General features: G+C 37.5%; 2 protein-coding genes across 5 annotated transcripts in view; one reads left to right on the top strand and one right to left on the bottom strand.

Moving 5' to 3' along the window:
* Positions 1–18412, bottom strand: part of LOC110371033 (leucine-rich repeat and calponin homology domain-containing protein) — a 54350-nt gene that overhangs the window by 8488 nt on the left and 27450 nt on the right. For 2 of the 3 annotated variants that reach the window (XM_064035049.1, XM_064035048.1), the window contains exons 3-10: positions 8230–8462; positions 6815–6951; positions 5752–6013; positions 4769–4910; positions 3366–3440; positions 1264–1969; positions 605–742; positions 219–296 (exon numbers count right to left, since the gene is read on the bottom strand). In XM_064035049.1, coding sequence (XP_063891119.1) covers positions 219–296; positions 605–742; positions 1264–1969; positions 3366–3440; positions 4769–4910; positions 5752–6013; positions 6815–6951; positions 8230–8462 — 1771 coding nt within the window. The remainder of the gene's footprint in view (positions 1–218; positions 297–604; positions 743–1263; positions 1970–3365; positions 3441–4768; positions 4911–5751; positions 6014–6814; positions 6952–8229; positions 8463–18412) is intronic. The other variant, XM_021327109.3, reaches the window with a different exon arrangement.
* On the top strand, positions 16463–18359 carry LOC126053503 (uncharacterized). 2 transcript variants are annotated; one of them, XM_064035050.1, is made up of 3 exons: positions 16463–16480; positions 16978–17292; positions 17776–18359. In XM_064035050.1, the coding sequence occupies exons 2-3, from the start codon at positions 17070–17072 to the stop codon at positions 18330–18332; spliced, it is 780 nt and encodes a 259-aa protein (XP_063891120.1). In that variant the 5' UTR covers positions 16463–16480; positions 16978–17069; the 3' UTR covers positions 18333–18359. The 2 variants fall into 2 exon arrangements, with proteins under 2 accessions (XP_063891120.1, XP_049706418.2); XM_049850461.2 differs by lacking the exon at positions 16463–16480 and having other exon boundaries at positions 16821–17292.

Raw genomic sequence — 18412 nt, 5'->3', positions numbered from 1 at the left:
CGCTTCAAGGGATATTTTACAAGACCCTGCAACACTCGAAATTGACACGGCAGGTATTCAACGTTAGTGCTCACTTTCATAGAAATTATCACTTTAACACAGTTTGCTTTCACTTCAAATCGCGTTAAAATGTGAACGGAAATAAATGGTGAAAAAATAATAAATCAAACAATTTTAAAATGAAATAAATATAAAATGATTTATGCAATATTACTCACCTCTTCAACTCCAATTTTTCGACACGCTTCCAAGAAGTTGTCCACGTTTCGTCTACATCTCGCCATTGTTAACTTGGGCTGAAACAATCATAGATCAAATTAATTATTAGATATAAGAACTCTTACTTACATAGTAGAAAATTCTGTGAGGTGACAGGGCAGTCTTTGCTGACGCCCAAACTGATAACAAGCTTTGAGTAAACTATACTCGAAATCTGAACAAAATAACCAATTTTTTTTACGTGCCTATTTTATACTTGTTTCAGTTGCGCTGTGTGTACAATTCATGGCCTCAAAAATTTGGACTTTTTCCTCTATAGTGCGAAATTAAAACCTATTATTCATAACATTAATTGTGTCTATAACACCCTATATAGTTTATGTACCTGTGCAGGCGAGGGCACGTGCACGGAGGCGACGGAGCGGGGCCGCACGTGGTTGGCGAGGTGGCACAGCACCACGCCGTCACACAGCACCGGCGCCAGCTGTGCCGGCAGCGACATCTTCAGACGGGTCTCGATGATCTGCGGGAAGAAGTCATATTTTATATGGTAAGAAAATAGAAGTACTACCTACAATATAAGGTATTAAAATCGGAATGGATAGGTGCGCTGTTCAATTAATGTTATGAAGTTATTGAAATATACAATGTACAACAAAAGGATGTGATGTCAGAGGTAGCCGAAGTAGGTACTAGGTTGCTGCGTTGCTGGTAGCGGGACAGTGTCATAAGAGTGCGTCTACACGGTGTATGCAGCTCTGGAGCAAGTTAATACACGCAAATGACAAAATGCAAGTGGATATTTTGCTTTGGCACATGCCGCACGTTTTTAACATGCATGTAAACTGCGCATGTGCCTCAATATGCGCGAGCTACTTGCACCGTGTAGATGAAAGTACAGGAAACCTTTATAGTAGTTTTGTATAGCTTGAAGTATTGAATTCACGAGTAGGTTAGTTAATGCAAAACACTCGCCAATTATTAGTTAAAAAAACCCAGACTGAAAAACACATGCTAGACATTCCCATGTTAATTTTTACTTACAGATCTCAACTGCTGCAGCAAATCCAGTTCTTCCTTCTGCTTATCGAACTCTCTCTTCATAGTAAAGCTGAGTTTGTCCACCGGAGCGTCTTTATTCCACGCCATCTTGCCCGGGGGCTTCGGGGCCGCACCTTTCAAATACGCCACACTGGTCGTCAACAACTTAGCATTGTCACCGTTCACTTGCCGCGGTATACTCGACTTCCCTAAACTGTTGTACCCCATAGTATTCGTTGGTGACTTAGTAGGTGATGTAGGCTTTATGTATGCGTCTGTCTGACCGTTTACCCGACCGTTGTATTCCACGTTCCCGTTGACAGTCGAGTATACCTTGCTATTCACGTTTCTAGAAGGTACAACTTTTTGAACAGGCCTTTTGTTTTCTTCTTGTTTCTCTACAACACCGTTGCCGTTCGTCGTTTGATTCTGAAATCTTCGGGGAGTGGAGTGAAGGAGGGGGGAGTTTGGCACTTGGGAAATATTAGGGGATGAGGTATTAGATAGACTACTATTGGAAGATGCGGTTTTATATAGACTAGGTGATACGTTACTGCTGTATCCGTTGACTGGGGAGTGGGAAGTTATCTGGTGGATGGGACTCTGGGTCTGGGAGTGCGGGGTGGAGTCCAGCTCGGGGGAGGGCTGGTCGGTGCGGGGGCGGTAAATGTCTTGCTGACGCTGCTGTCTTAAGGCTTCTTTGTATTGTCTGGAATGTTTCAAACGTATAGTCAGATTTTTTCCATTAAATCAAACAGTGTATAATGGCACATAGATTTCGTATCACAATTGCTTTAGATTTCCAGTTACTGTTATAACACTCAAACTTGTGTAAATTAGTACAGTTACTACCAAAAGTTACGTACAGTTAATACCAAAAGTTACATCAGTTGCTCCCAGAAACTAGTCACACTTTACAACCCGCTAATTTCTACAGTAAACACTAAATAGAAAATACCAAACGGGCATTAGAAAATAGTCATTATTACACTCATATTAGCAGTGTGAACGTGTTACTGCACCCAGTCGGAAGTTGTTCGGGAGACTGCAATTAGTGTGTTTACTGACAAACGATACCGTGCATGCTATTAGTAATACGAACTTTTATTGAAGTATGTATGGAGTAAGTGTATGAGAGTTCGATGACTTAATGTTCGTTCGATGCATTTCTTAGTGTATTTTTAAGCAGTTCTAAGAATTGTTTACGGAATTATTTTTCTGACCTTTTAAAAGAAAAAAGCTAATACGTTGAAGAAGCCTATTGACTTGAAAAATAAAATAATGAAGGGCACGGAAATGTAATAAAAATGTATCTACCAAAAGTATTAATTTCATTTCAATCTGTTTACGTGTTAGAATCACAAACGGAAGTCGTTAATTTTACACAAATGCTTTTAACTATCTGTGCCGAAAAAATCGTACCTACATTTATCACACATATATCTTTCTAATAGTTAGGTAATAGATTATGAGGTATTGATGAATCTGAAGACAAATAAAATCTTCATCGAAATTATAATTTTCTTCCATCTTATTCCTTCGCGGGAAATCGAATCTAAATTTTGAAGTAGAAACACAAACAATAAGTCAGTGTTGCCAGCTGTGATTTAAATAGAATGATTGATTGTTCCGCTCTTGTTGTAACATACGATATTTTGGGAGGGTATATCGAAAAGTAGGTGTGTTCTGTGTTATTTCACGAGAGTAAATGAACTGACATCGGGTCAAGGCTCTGAAGAAAATTTACTTTATATTATGAAAAAGAATTAACATATTTTATATATTATTATAGTGTATTTAGAGGTGTTTTTTTTGTTAGATCGTGATTGCGTTTATAGTTGTAATATGTGATTAATAATAACATGCACGATTATGTATCGTTAGAAGATAATTTTGTGACGTTGTTATGAAAAGACAATGCATACTTCTGTGCGAAAATTCTGTTAAGATATTTTTAATTTTATATACAGGTTGCTCTTTCCACAACAACGTCACAAAACAACGAAATCTATGTGACATCAAACCATTTATTGATAAAAAAAAAACTTAAGTATATATTTACGAGTGCGTATGTTAGTGAATGTCGTGCATACATGACGATGTACCTGTATGTTTGTTGATGGGCTAATTTACTCTTATCGTCGCCATTGGACATGTTCCCATCGGGTGATATACGGACGCTGAAAGGGACAACACCGGGGTTAATAAAAAAAGAGGTGGGGCAGCGGCATTAGCTTGTTTTGATTTGGAACAAACTAGTGTTTTGGTCAATTGTCTGCTATATTTTTTAAGTTTTATAGGGCCATCTAACTTTGATAGTATTATCAGATACAAAAATGTTGAGGAATTGTCTTTTTTTATTTTATTTTAAAGGCCCTGAGTAACAGCGACTTCTAAGCTAATTTAATTTAAATTAACAGGCAACAAATTCTTCATTAGCCTTCCTATATTCTAAGAAGATGTGCTCGTCAGGGACCACAGTTGTTACAACTATATTATCCATATTTCCACCTTATGTGTATTATTTATGGAATGCAATAAACGATATGAAGATAAATTCTTTATCGGAAACGAGTCAAGAAATTTTCAGTACTAGAAGCTCTCTATCTCAATCTGTTTGTTGCATGTTTGTTCCAAAACAGTGTCCCAAGTAATGCCGTTGCGGAAAAATGAGACAGAGGATAGGGGTGATAATGGCTGTGAATTACGACAAAAATATTTAATTTTACCTCTGTATCGGCCAATGCGAAAAATAAAAAATAAATATATAAGCATCTATGTCTACACACACTTATAAGAAATAATACCCAATTCTTTTTTTCGGTTCTAAACAGTTAAAATAATTTCTTGCTAAAATCGAGGAAAAGAGCTGATCAGATAGATATGTTGTTAACGAAGTCTTAAAAATATAAAATTATTATCAAATACTACGATCTTATTGGTAGTCTCATCAACTGGTTTCCTCTTTTAAAATCCAATTATAGTTTTATAAATTATTATTAAAAAAAAACTATTATAACAAACGTCTTCAGTAAAAATTGTGATACCAGTACCATAATGATTTAGATAGTTCTTCAACGACCCACTCCACTTTCGAAATAAAAAAATATCATCTGCAACATTGTGGTTCTGGTATTCACAGCAAAAAAAAACCTAATGCTTTCTATTATTAGGTTGAGATAAAACTACAAAAGACATTAAAATCACACTCCATTAAATTAGTTAATTTCCCTATAAGCCCCAATAAAAATCAATTTTATATCACTAGAATTAAAACCACACATTTCAATACAATCACTTTGCATATTAGGTCCAATATTCGTATCCTTTCAGTATCGCAAAGTGAAACCTAATCAGCTAGTAATAAGCTTCAATGTGTATTTAAAACTCTATATTGTGAGCCTTCATGATATACCGAGTTATTCCATTTATGAGAGAACACCAATATTTGACCCAATACGCCAACAAAATTGCTAAGGCCCAGCATAAAAATATTGTACAAACATACCCAGAGAGCAGTGGAGTGTTGGGCGCCAAAGGTGTTTCGCTTGATAATGACTGGGCCCTGGATAATGCTGCTCCCGGAGACAAGGTGGAAGGTGTGCTTGGCGTTGAACGACCGCTGCCCCCTCCACCTGCTTCACCGCCTCCTATTGGAAGAAAAACATGCGTGAGAAAACCTGGACTTGAATACTGGTATATAATGTTTACAATTGTTGGTATACAGGTAATTATGTCACAATTATGGACCCTGTTGGATACAGCATACAATAGTAGGAGAAAAGGGTATCAACACACTCAGATACTGTTATATACAACTCTTAAAAATAATATCAGGGCCCGTGATCGCGACTGTTATTTCCTTTATTAAATTACCAAAACACATAAAAATGATTTAGCAGCTATTAAAAAAAGCTCGAGGAAGGATTCCACAGATATTTTAGTCCGTTCCTATTTCCGGACATAAAAAAGAGTTTATATGCGCGTCATTCATATTTTATGGTGGTGCTCCATTAGTGAATGGCATCAGTCATTAAGGACGCTTGACATAGTCAATGGGCCGTTAACTGTTTGCTTACCAAATGGGAATGAAAATATTATTGCAATCGGAAACTTATGCTGTATTACGGAGTTCCTTGTATCGTTTATTGTTCTTTTTATCGTGTTGTCACTTTATTCGTCCGTGAAAAGATGTTTACGTTTCGAGAAAAGTGGGACAAATGCGATACCCCCGGTGACAGTTTTTGATCCCATATGCATCCCCAGAGAGCACTCTTTTCTGGAAATGCAAAGTTGGGGAACAGCGTTTGGGAATTCGGAGTACTTTACAAATCTGATCCAATTTAAACTAATATATGGCCAGTAAAAACCCGCAATCACTACTTTATTTACTGATCACATGCGAAAAACATATGACTTGGGAACAGAGCACAAAAAAAGTAGAAGAGAAATCTTTTCTACACATAGTGAAAATCTACCAAAATTACTCACCATCATTAGACCACCTCTTATCAACGCCATCAGTGCTGTACCCACTATCGACAACGTGCCTCGGCTTATGCCTCAAGCAGTCGATAGTCGCGTTGCCCGAAGTGATCTGATGCGCAGCACTAGTGTTCGGAGAGTTGCTTATATACGAGCTGTGTTTGGCCGAACGTCTGGTGTCTTCTACTCGTCTGTGAGACGGGAGGGTGTCTTTGTTCGCCATGTTTTCGAGGTACTTGAATATGTGCACGCGCCCGCGCATGCATATCTAGAAATTGGAAAAGGACGATGATAGTAAGATCAGATCAGATTGAACCTTTTTTGTTGTTGTTTAGGTGAAGGTTTCCTACGTAGTCTTTCATTATTTTAAGGGAGGGAGGAAAAATACTACATTATTAAATTAAACTCGTTAGACATGTAGGGAAATTTCCAATTCACATGTCGAGGTCCACTGACAGTAATTAAACATAGATAGCTTCAAACAGACAAGGAAAACCATCATGTTTACTTCATTTATTATCAATTAAAACTTAATGGAATACTAAAAACAACGAAGAGCTGAAGTGAATATAAATGCAAATGTACATTTGCTTGAAATTCACACTAGTTGATCAGAAAGTAATAGAAAACGCACAATGTATCAGCTCACATAGCTTGCGGTCGTAAAACCCGAGGGAAAGTGTTCACATCTAACTGTGAAGCAAATGAACTGCAAAATTCATAGTAAAACACTAAACGCAATTTTATTGCTTTTACAAAACTATGAAGAAATCATTTGAGATGTGTTTGTGTTGGCGCAGCACATTCGAAAAACAAATTATGAATATTGCTACTTTATATGTTCATTAAAAATAGCAAAATGGAATTATCATAAAATAAGAAGCATGAATATCACGTAAGTAGCTCAAAGACAGACAATATAAATCAGATAGCATCTGTCCATCTTAAATAGACACTTTGATCATTAACATTGGATTCCTCAATTCTTTACCTAAATTCTAAACTTTCTTCAACCAAGACCGTTGCAGTATTGCAGTAGGTAAAGTAGGAATATTACAGAAAGACTTACAGTGGTGGGTGGTGAGACGAGGGGATTGTTGTCCAAATTAAGCGTAACTAGTGTGTTCATGTTGCGAAGTTCCAGAGGTAACGACGATATGCAATTACAGCTCACATCCAGGTGTTCCAGCCTCAAGTATGTGATCTCTGGAATAGGGAGAAAATATATTAAAGGGCCTGGTAAGTGCTTAAACATGTTTGACTAATGACTGAACTCTTTCACTGTACTTGAGGGTGTCATTTCAGAAAATGTTTATGACCTGCATCGTCCAAACGGACCCTCATTGTTTAGAGTTAAAACCATAAAGTGTACGGACATAATAGTAGCATTTGTAAACGCAATATTTTCACTAACAAGGTTGCAACCCTCAAATAACTTCCTAGCCACGCACATCAAAGCGACTTCCCTTGTGAAGCGGTAAATACATCAAATGAATTTAACCACTTTGTACCCTAACTACTTGCAACCGCTTTGATTTCTGTAGATAAATAAACTTGGGCTAATGCGTCCCGGCTAAAATCTTGCCATTTGTAACTTCCAAGCATCTTGAAAGTATTGTTTGACATCTATTCTGCCCAATAGCTACTCGTACCATCTGACTAACATTTGCTTTAGCCGTTTACCAAGAACATATTACAGGTAATATGCATAAATAAATAAAATTATTAGTAGGAATAATTATAATTTTAACCCCTTATGTCCGTTATAATACTTATTCCAACATACGCAGCGTAAACGCGGCTAAAAATAGTTTGTTTACAATAACTAAGTCTCAATCAAAAGTTTTCCTCCTTATTGTACTTGTAAATACAAATCGGTACAAATGGGTCATTCCCCATACGGTACTAATGTTACTATCGGGTTATGTTTGCACTCAATACCTGTTAATGTAACAAGTGTTGTCCTCAATTTTGAGGTAATAAGTATCGATAATGTAAAGAAAGGCAAAGAATTGACTATAAAATTAAAGATTCATAGTAGATATATTTATCTGTTAAGTACATGACAACATTTATGGCCTTCACATAGTGTTTTATGCTTGAGCACGCGCATTAAAAATATGTGCACATTAAATGCTTCCTTATTATATTTTTTATTCTTTCCGCCCTTTTATGTTATTTAAAATATTGATACTTAAAATTGTATTCAATCAATCAAACTAATTACTCTCTAACTGTTTAAGAAAGCATCTCAAAACTAAAACTAAGCTTCCAGGCCGAGCTGCGGGTTTAATCGAAATAGTTATGGCGGCCCAAGATCGCCAAGAACTCTAGACGGGACAAAGGTGACTAACAACAAAATTCTGCCACTCAGGGATCATCTGATGATTCCCCAACTCCAAAAAAGATCTTCTAGGGCCACTGTAACTTTCAAATAATCCTGACAGGTGATTATACAATACCTACTTAAAAATTTTTACTCACGTAACGGCAGCAGTCCCAGCTGATTATTGCTAAGGTCGAGAGCCCTCAAGCCGGCGCAATCCCCAAGAGTCATGGGGACTTGCGTCAGTCTGTTGTTGGAGGCATCGAGCTCAGCCAGCGAGGTCATCTTGCCTATCTCCTTGGGTAAGGTACTTAGCATATTGTCGGGGACTAAGAGCACTTGAAGCGGCATCTGGCATACTTCCCGCGGTAATTCTGTGAGCTGGTTTGAACTGTGGACAACAGAAAATTGGTTTAAGAAGTTTCTTCTCCACATCAAATCTAAATTATCGTCGAAAAATAAGAACATCTTAACTTCGTTGTTCACTTCTAAAGTGCAAGCTGAAAGAAAATTCTCAACCGCATATTCCAAAGATACAATTTACTCCGTTCTCGCATCCAAATCCACTTCATTAATCCAGATTGAAGATACAAATGGCTAACATTTTTCAACACGGACGAAACGGTCTCGCATTCTTATATCACAAAGTGAAACGCACATAATTCTTAAGAGTCAATGAACGCGAACATAAACAAATGCACCCAATCGATACATTACTAAACTGCTATTTTTACACCATCAAACCTACTTCGGAATGGGATTGCATGTAATTAGAACGGTCGAAACATAAATCGGTCGTCGCCTAACCTAATAGTTTCGGCGTACGTGCCAAGAGAATCAGTAAACATTGGTAAAAGTGTTCTTAAGCCTCGCTTCCTGTTTTACATCGGAACAAAATAAAAAATGCTTTTACATACAACAACATATTGGATTACTACGTGTGCGGGTAACTTAAGCTGATAATTTTATATGCAGATTAGATTATGTGTGTAAACAACGTGATCGTATTTTAAGACCGCCCAAGAAGATATTTGTAGCTTAAAATAAAGTCATAAATAATAATGATATAAGGGCGTTATTTACAGACACAAGTCATAACTGAACGAATTTCTAAGTAAAACCATTTCATGTCAGACTAATAATATCTCAAATAGAATCATTGGACCAGTTTGTTAATTGAAAGTTTAGTCGGAATATCATAAAATCCATAACAGTCCAAGCGTTCAATTAAACTTCTGAAGGTTTTATGATTCTTAAAGCTACCTAGTTTTGAAAGGCAAGAAATCACTCTGAACTCGGCCAAAACAGACGAAGTTCGAGAGAGACAGCATCAAAACAAACCCAACTGATACCAAAACAAAGACCACCCTACCGTATCGAAGTACTTAACCGTGCACCTTCAAGTCTAGATATATTTATTTTTTTGCCGTCTAGACGCTTAGACACAGACTCGAAACAGGATTCTATTCTGCAAGACAAGGAATCAATAAATAGATGCGAGGTCAACGCACGATGCAAAGGAAATAATTGTAGACCAAGTTGGAACGCTCGGTGGAAAACTTCGATAATAACACGACACTATGAGAATGGCCTACATATAGCCTATAGTAGCAGGAGAGTAGATTGTATGGGATGACGTAAACAAGGCAATAAACAGATGTACATAAAGAACGTTGAATGGGATCAACGAACCGGGATAGGATAAAGTATCGCTAGCTGAAATAAATGATACTGTTAGTCGGAAAGCTCCCTGTATATTTACTTGAAAAGCTTTTATGTTATTGCATACAATGTATGCATAACAAATGCAACATACTACATTTTACTATCGCTAATGCACAGTTTATATTATTTGAAAAACATCGGTGTATGTACAACCTTAAAAATTGTTCAGTCTACTCTAGACTCACTCAGCTCCTATTGTCAGCTTCCCATTGAACAGTGTCGAGCAAGCAAAACATCTAAGTGGCACATTTCTCAATATCGCCCAGTCAGCGAGATAGGACCGTTATCGGACCACCATTAAAGGCAACGTGACAGTTTCAACAGAAACAAGACTACGAACACTGTCATGCTATTGCAATGTACACAAGCTTTCTCGATGACTTTATAATTTGCTGACGTTTGAATAATTCAGATTTTGGATTATCATAATTCACACTTAGTTACCTGCTGTTGTTGCTTTCATTCTTATTTATTTAGATCTGGTATGAATTAATTAAATTAATGTGCCCTTTCGATTGTAATGAGAGAGACGGTGATGGCACATTCCATAAGCTGTTTAATATCCTAGTTCTAAAATAAACCATAACCAGGCATATATCCGTCAACTAAGTGGTGATTATTTTCAAAATACATGTGAGTCCTAAGACGATGTAACTCCACACGTGCACATGATGTGATATTATGCGAAAAATAATAACTCGCATTATCAAGATTCAAAACAAAATCAGTGTCCGTAACATTACGGTGCGTGACTAATTTATTCGAGAAGAAAAAACTGTTAATTAAATTACGCTCTCTATATTCGCGACGTATAGAGAATTATTGAGAATGATGAAACTCTCGGATACATTATAGCTAACATTTGTCATGCAATTCATCTGTGACTTTGCTTTGAGCTAATTTGGGTCAAAATCGGTGTCGTTTAGTTTAATCAAATGAAGCGTTCATTGCGATATATTTCTGATGTTTCACAAAATGGAAATCGCAGTAGAGAACTCATTTGAAATTTTCTAATAACACAACTCTCTAACAGACTCTAAAAAACAACAATAGACATGTTGCGTGTTGTGGTTTTGATTTCCACGCGAAATATAATTTTGTATCAACATAAGCAATTGTTGCGGATCAGAAAACTTCTGTGTATGGTGCCTGAATTACATTGTACTTAGAATAACATCTCTATCATCAATCAGTCGTAATGCGCTTACTTTTGAATTGATCTGTCAAGAAATCTCCACGTGATCGTATAGAACCAATGAATGATGCTTCAAAACAATAGCTTTACCTTCGTACAGGAAACAATCCCCAACGAATTTGTCACACAGACTAATGTAAGCAATTCAAGTTGTTTACACTGTTGTATCTTCAATGTTCTAAACACACCTACGTCAAATTAGCAGACGCTATGATAACATTTGCCGAAGCCATTTATTGCGAAGGGAGGTGCCCTTGGCTGTCAGTAGTGGGTAGGGGTGCCCCCTGCTGTCGACTTAATTATTTAGACATTAGGGGGTGAGGTCTTAGTTCGCGTAGGACTTAAAATATTCTACTTGAATCTAGGTCAGGGTAAGGATTTTTGACGTCTTCCTTGTTACATTTGGTATATTATTGAGGGTTATGGAACAGCTGATCCTGCCTCTTAATGAATTTCAAATGGTGTACACCTGCATAGGTATGTTGCGATACACTACATCGAGCCCCCATGCATCAAACATTCTATCACATACTACAGGTGCAATTGTCAAATGATTGACTACAATTTCCGTGTTTTCGCGTCCCACACTCAATATGAAAGCGACATTGAGGGCCCCACATGGCTTCCCCTAGCAATTTAGAGCAAATAATTCGCACGTTCCGCTCCAACGGTTCAAGGTCGATATTATATCGATTCTTGCACAGAGGGGAGGCAGAAATAACTTTACGAGGTGCAGGGACACAAAAATTAAACGGCTTTGTAGCTATATTGAGAATCTTTGAAGAAGAATTGATGATGAATAAATCATTCTATTCTGATTTATTAACTATAAAAAAATTTACTACTCTTGTTATTGATATGTATGTTACCTGTAAACCGATGTAAGTTCGAATAATAATGCACGCAGGTAATTAGTAAATCGATTCCACACAAACCCCCAATTAAGTATCGATGAGCAAAAAAGTGCGAAACGGCACCAGGAAGATGGTGTTCAACCAAGCAGTTCTCGATAAACAAGTTTGATTTATTACCTATTCTCACATCACGGGCGTGCTCGTTAACCAAATCGGAACGGTGCAAAAACTAACTGGGTATACTAACGTATCTGCCCAATTGAGTTACACAATAGTAAGTGCTCCATTCTATCGCCATTGTGCACATGTGCCGCGGACGTCCCATTTTCGAAAGCCTACGTGTGTCATGCGCACGCGCGCGATGATCGACCGTCATGGAGAATGCGCGTGCGACGAACCGAAATCATAAAGCGCAGTTACGCTCTGCTGATGGTTTTACTTTTATGATAGTGTTTTGACTATTACGTAAAGGTAGGTATATCGTTTCAACTCCTTCCGAGTCGTTATTGAAGTGTAACGAACAACATTTACCTATAAGGCCGTTTCTTTCACAGTATAACCTATCCGATCGATCCCTACACAATGCATTAAAATTACAATAATCTGAAAGCCATAATTTCAAACATTTTCTATTCCATGTTGCCAGCAATAAACCAGCGAACAAGCAACCCATGTTTTTCCGGCCGTAAACATTAAAATGTACAATACAAATAAACAGAGAAAACTGTTGTATGTGTAACCAATGCAACAATAGAGACTCAGCCTGTGTTGTGACAGTTGTGTTTTCCATAGAATAGGAACAACAGTAGAACGGTTTTTGTTTGGTGACCACGTTGTTCCCAGTAACAACAGTTTCAATGAGGCTAATCGGTCGAGTTACGACATTATACCATTGTGTCAATTTCAAGTTCATAAGCGAAAAGAAAGCAGATACGACGTTCTACGTATTGGCATTGACAAGAAAATTAATTTCTTGGAAAATTCACTCGATTACCTTCGCGTGATTTGTCAAATTCTGTACTGGTTTGAACGGAACATTTATCTTAATTAAGGGCTAAATTGTTTCTTGAGGGAGGTTGAAGATATATATATAATTTATTATAAATAATAAATTATAATTATAATTAGGCCTATAATAAATTAGGAACCAAAATTCCCGTGATTTATGAGATGGTTGATCTCATTAAGAAAGAGGGTGCACATTCTAAGTATTATTTAATTAGGTAACAAAATATGTTAAAGATAAAGTTAAAAATATAAGTAGGGATATCAGGAGATGACAGGTGGAGCTCCACCTGCCTTGTGCCTAAAATAAACGTGGCCTGATCAAAACGAGTTCAGCTGCATATTGTAAGATTATAAAATTTGTTTTCTTTTTCAAACATTGCAGCATACAAGATGCAATTTCTCTTCAAAGAGTCTCGTTCTATAAAACCCGAAATAATTGTCTGTGAATCATGCGAACATTATGTAAGTATGTTATTTAATATAATTTGCGTGGGTTTGTGAGAAACTGTCATCTGTTAGGCAAATTAAATTCATTAGTTTAGGAGTACTTATACTAAAAGGGCCGTTAGATTAAAACAACACTGCGTGGGACGATCGAATTATGTAAAACGATATTCAAATATATTTTAGGTAAGGCTTTTATGCTTTTAGCGTTCATCCCAAGTGATTATTAAAGCTGACATTAATTTGTAACTGGAAGCGGCATGATATCGATTTTCCGTCTACTTTACAGTATCTAAGAGGCAAGTTCATCCCACACATTTTATTCGAAAATCATCATCATCTGCCTAGCCTTTTCCCAACTATGTTGGGGTCGGCTTCCAGTCTAACCAGATGCAGCTGAGTACCAGGGTTTTACAAGGAGCGACTGCCTATCTGACCTCCTCAACCCAGTTACCTGGGCAACGCGATACCCCTTGGTAAGACTGGTTGTCAGACTTTCTGGCTTCTGACTACCCGTAACGACTACCAAAGATGTTTAAATGGCAGCCGGGACCTACAGTTTATCGTGCCATCCGAAACACGGAAGAACTCATTATGACAAGATGGTCACCCATCCACGGACCGACCGCGCCAAGCGTTGCTTAACCTTATGATCGATCGATCCGCGCGGCTTTGACTTAGCCACGAGCTCTTCAACATTCCATTCCAACATTCCATTCCATTCCATTTTTCTATTTTATTCGAAAATAATCACAAAATTACTGCTCAAGTAGGAAAGTACTCCTTATCAGACCAATGCATTTTTAAACATCACATAATACGCTGTCTTCCTTCTTATCGCTTTATCCATATGTCACTCAACGTCTTGGCCGTGACATCTGCGGTCATTCACCCCGCCTACAGATGTTTACTACCGGTAACTCTTAACGCAAGGACATAGGGCACATTATCGTGATATAGGAAGTGAAGTTAACGTTGTGTATCGCGAACACGTGATAAGTGTGTTATAGATCTTGTATTTACGTTGTTGTAACAATAGAAAAGGTTAGGTCTTGTTATTGGTGTCAAGCATCCATTTGGTGTTTGGTATTGAGCAGCTATTATCATTTATTTAGATGTTATTTATGATTCTATGTGATGTTTTTCTCATTTATCACTGTTTTCGTTTATTAGTGTGGTTTTGGCTGGGTTGTATTACTGGGAAAAGACACGACTTTCAAATGTAAATAGCTGAACGCTCATTCTGACGGTTTCCACGCTCATACACTAACTAATCAAATGATATATGATATATTATATAAAAAAATCCTAACCAAATATTGAATAGTAAAAATTTTGTAATTAGGTATAAATAAATTTCCAGAAAGTAATGCTCATTAATGAATGCAACTGTGGTTTGATATGTTATCGCGTGACTACTGTCAGTACAGATAAGGGCACTACAACCACACTGAGGGTGAATTGTCCTGCAAGGCTTATTAAAATTTTATTACTACTTAAATCAAGATTTGAACTGGATATACCTAATAATTTTAGACAGGTACATTTCCTAGTGTATACTAATTGAGATTTTTATCGTGTATCGTGCGTGTGTAGATATGGGAAAGGATAAGACAATTGTAAAAATGTATGCTGTTACAGATATGCTAAATACTAATAAATAATATACTAATCAGAAGTAACATAAGAAAGGGCTATAAGTAAACCAAGTCTGTAAAGTGCGAAAGAAGACAAAAAGTCAAAAACCCATTGAACTGAAAGAACTGTTCCTAAAAGACCGAACCGCAAATGCTAAAATGCAAGAATGACTAAATGGTTCACACCACAATGTCTAACATTGCATAAATACGACTAACAAAAGAATTACAACATCAAAGCAGAATCTCCTCGAGAAAGGCACTCTACTGGCTGTCATAAATAGCCAGAAGATACTAAAATAAAAGAAGAAAAAACTATAAAAGGCCGCTGTCTGCATATAAAACAGAGTTTATTTCTAAACCAGAGCTATTAATTACAGCCATCTTCTAAATTGTTCGACATCGTTGCTATTTGTGTGGTGTGCCTTCGTTAGTTTAGTAAGATCGTAAATGTATGGCCTGATTTGGTTATTGTAGATTTTTTTATTGGTTGTAAACAAACACTGATGCAACATAGCTAAAATTCACCAGTATGTTCGTTGCATTGAGCAAGCGTGGTGATAAACGCTCCATCCTTCTCCGTGTGAGAGGAGGCTCGTGCCCAGCAGTGGGCCGATAAAAAGGCTGGTGATAATGACACGCTTCAACCCTTGATTTGCCTATATCTCAGCTCAAAACCATTACAAAAACATATGTATTCTCCCCAACCTGTATCTCTTCAAAAACACAACTCTCTCTATAAACACAACGTCTCTCTCTATAAACACAACTACAAAATCTACTTACTCCCCCATCTACTGCAAGATACATCTCCTTTAGAAGCGCTGTCATAACAATCTGCATACAATTTACTTTAGCACCCTCAAACCACATTGTACAACTTATCGTACCAACTAATGTTCTATTTTAGTCCTGAACTCCGGAGCTCCCAATGTCCTTGACTCGTTCGACTTGCTTATTATCTTGTTAGTAAGCTACTGTCATAGCAAACTGTCTGGACTTTTGTTTGTGTATTGAGAAGCGAGATGAATCAATTGGTTTGGGGGCAAACGATTTGTTTGTCTTTTGAACTTGACCTACGGTACCCCAATATGGATTATGTCTTGTTGTTGTACCTAACTGAACACAATAAGTAAAATAAATTTCTTGCTCATGTTTTAGGACAATTGATCTATTAAAGTATTGCCGAATTACCGATCTCATTAGCAGAGCTCATTAGGTATATCATAGACGAGCGTCTTTCCGAACATTACACAGCATTAAAAAACCCAAGTGTGTTCCAAAGAGGTAAGTAACCTACGTAACAAATTAATACTGGCCGAAACGTCACAAAAAGTAAAACTGTCAAACACAAATGTCACAGGACTAAAAGCCGGTGAAAAACCGTTTGCATAGTAATTTATACAAAATACACACGTGGGTTGAAAATAGAGGTGTGTAGCGGTTGGCGTTTGTCGACGGTTCACCGCGACCCGCGCGTGCCCGCCCGTTTCCCCCTCGTCGAGTCGGGCCACGCGTCGCTCAATACACGGGCGTAGCCGCTAAGGTAACCAAGCTCAACACTTCAGGACACACATTTTTCCCCTCTTTGCCTTGGTAATAATTCAGCCGAGAATAACATTTACATATTATTCAATAGGTATATGTGTTATATTCGTCCCAATTCATAAACAACAACGGTTTCAGCAAGTTTCGGGGAAGTGCTTACCTTATTTAGTTTATCGTTCAATAATAATAGGAAGGTGACGTAAATATGTAATTATACTGGAATTTTGGTCCTTTTATCGAATACTGTTTCCTTATTTTTCCGTCATTGTATCGGCATTGCGGAGGTGTAATGTCGTTTCGACTTTCGTGGGTGGATTAGCAAGTGAGAAAATTGTCGTTGTTTAATATTTAATTCGCAGCAACCTTGGCATTAACTGTGTAAAATGAGCTCGAAACAAATCTATTTTAGTGCTAAATATCCTTATTTGACTAACCACAAAACCACAATGTTGTTAATATAGTCCTTTATCGCACTGATAAAGCTATTCACCCTAGTTGTCCGGCCATCTTGGAGCGCAACCGCCGCGTTCCCCCGCCGCGCGCCGCACGCCAGTCGCTCGCTGCCTGCCCGCTCGTGTGTACGATCTATGTTCGAAGCCCGACAACAAAAATCGTTGCATTCCATCGCCATGCAGTTCGAATACGACCCTGAACGACTCATAGAAGAAGTCAGAAAGCGTCCTGGCATATGGAACTATGATGATGCGGAGTATCGAGCGAAAAATATAAGGTACAAACTATGGAACGAAGTTGTCACCGAACTGCTGCAGACGGATATCAAGGTTTCTAAAAGTGAAATGAGAGAACTTGGTAAGTTAACTTTGTTTATTATTATTTGTCTGTCATTCAACTTATTACTAGGTTATCTCGAGCCGGTAGCGGTTTTCACGAACACGCGGCGACGTAAACAAAGTTTGTTTTTAATGAGTTTAGTTACCCGGCGCCTCAACAGATGGCGCTACGAGTGTAGACCGGCGTCAGTCCCTCGTTATCCAACCCCTTTTTTGGGGATACTGTTGTTGACGATTTTTTTAAGTGACACAATTTAATGATATTTACTACGATTTATGCAGGCTTTATTATTATTAGATATTAATTTCGATGGTAGCAATTACCTATTTAATTGCAGGATTTATAAAATAGAAATATTGAAATTAGGAATAGGTGTATCGTTAAAATGACAACTAAAATGAAAATCCGTCACGTAAATAGGTTGATTTATCACTATCTGAGTGATTTTTCTGTAATCGTACAAAAGTACAAAGTATTAATTACAATGTGCTTATTTTTCAGAAATCCAACTGCAAAAGAAATGGAAGAGCATAAGGGACTGCTTCCAGAAGTACATATCAAATCCAAATAGGACAAAGAAACCTTACATTTACTGTAAACATTTACAATTCCTCTTAAAAGACCAGGAACTACCTCGCAAAGAAGACGAAGGTACCAGCGATTCCAGTGAATCTAAACCAATCAAACAGAAGAGAGTATGGAGGTCTAAGAAGAAACTGAAATTAGTGAAGGATGAGGAAAGCTCAGAAGAAGATAACGATAATACTTTCGATGACACTCTCGATGACTCTAGAGAATATTCTATGGATGCACCTGAGACCAGTCGGCCAGCCAAGCAGGCTAAACTGAACAAATCAGAGGTAGATGAGTTTGCTTTTGCGAACGTTGATGCACACATAAAATCGGACTCGGATGACCCTGATAAAATGTTTTTGCTGTCACTCCTTCCTCATTTAAAGACGATACCAGAAGAGTTCCGACTGAACGTAAAAATGGAACTGATGCAGGTTCTACGAACCGCTAACTACAATACCGTGCGAGAGCATAAAATGATGTAAAAGAATTTAGAAATTATATTTAGAAATAGTTTCCACTAAGTAAAGAAAAGACTATTGTTAAGTTACTTTCCAAATATTTT

The sequence above is a fragment of the Helicoverpa armigera genome, chromosome 6 (assembly GCF_030705265.1).
Source record: "Helicoverpa armigera isolate CAAS_96S chromosome 6, ASM3070526v1, whole genome shotgun sequence".
Taxonomy (NCBI): domain Eukaryota; kingdom Metazoa; phylum Arthropoda; class Insecta; order Lepidoptera; family Noctuidae; genus Helicoverpa; species Helicoverpa armigera.
Note: the sequence above shows the minus strand (reverse complement) of the source record. Positions and strands in the feature narration are given on the sequence as shown.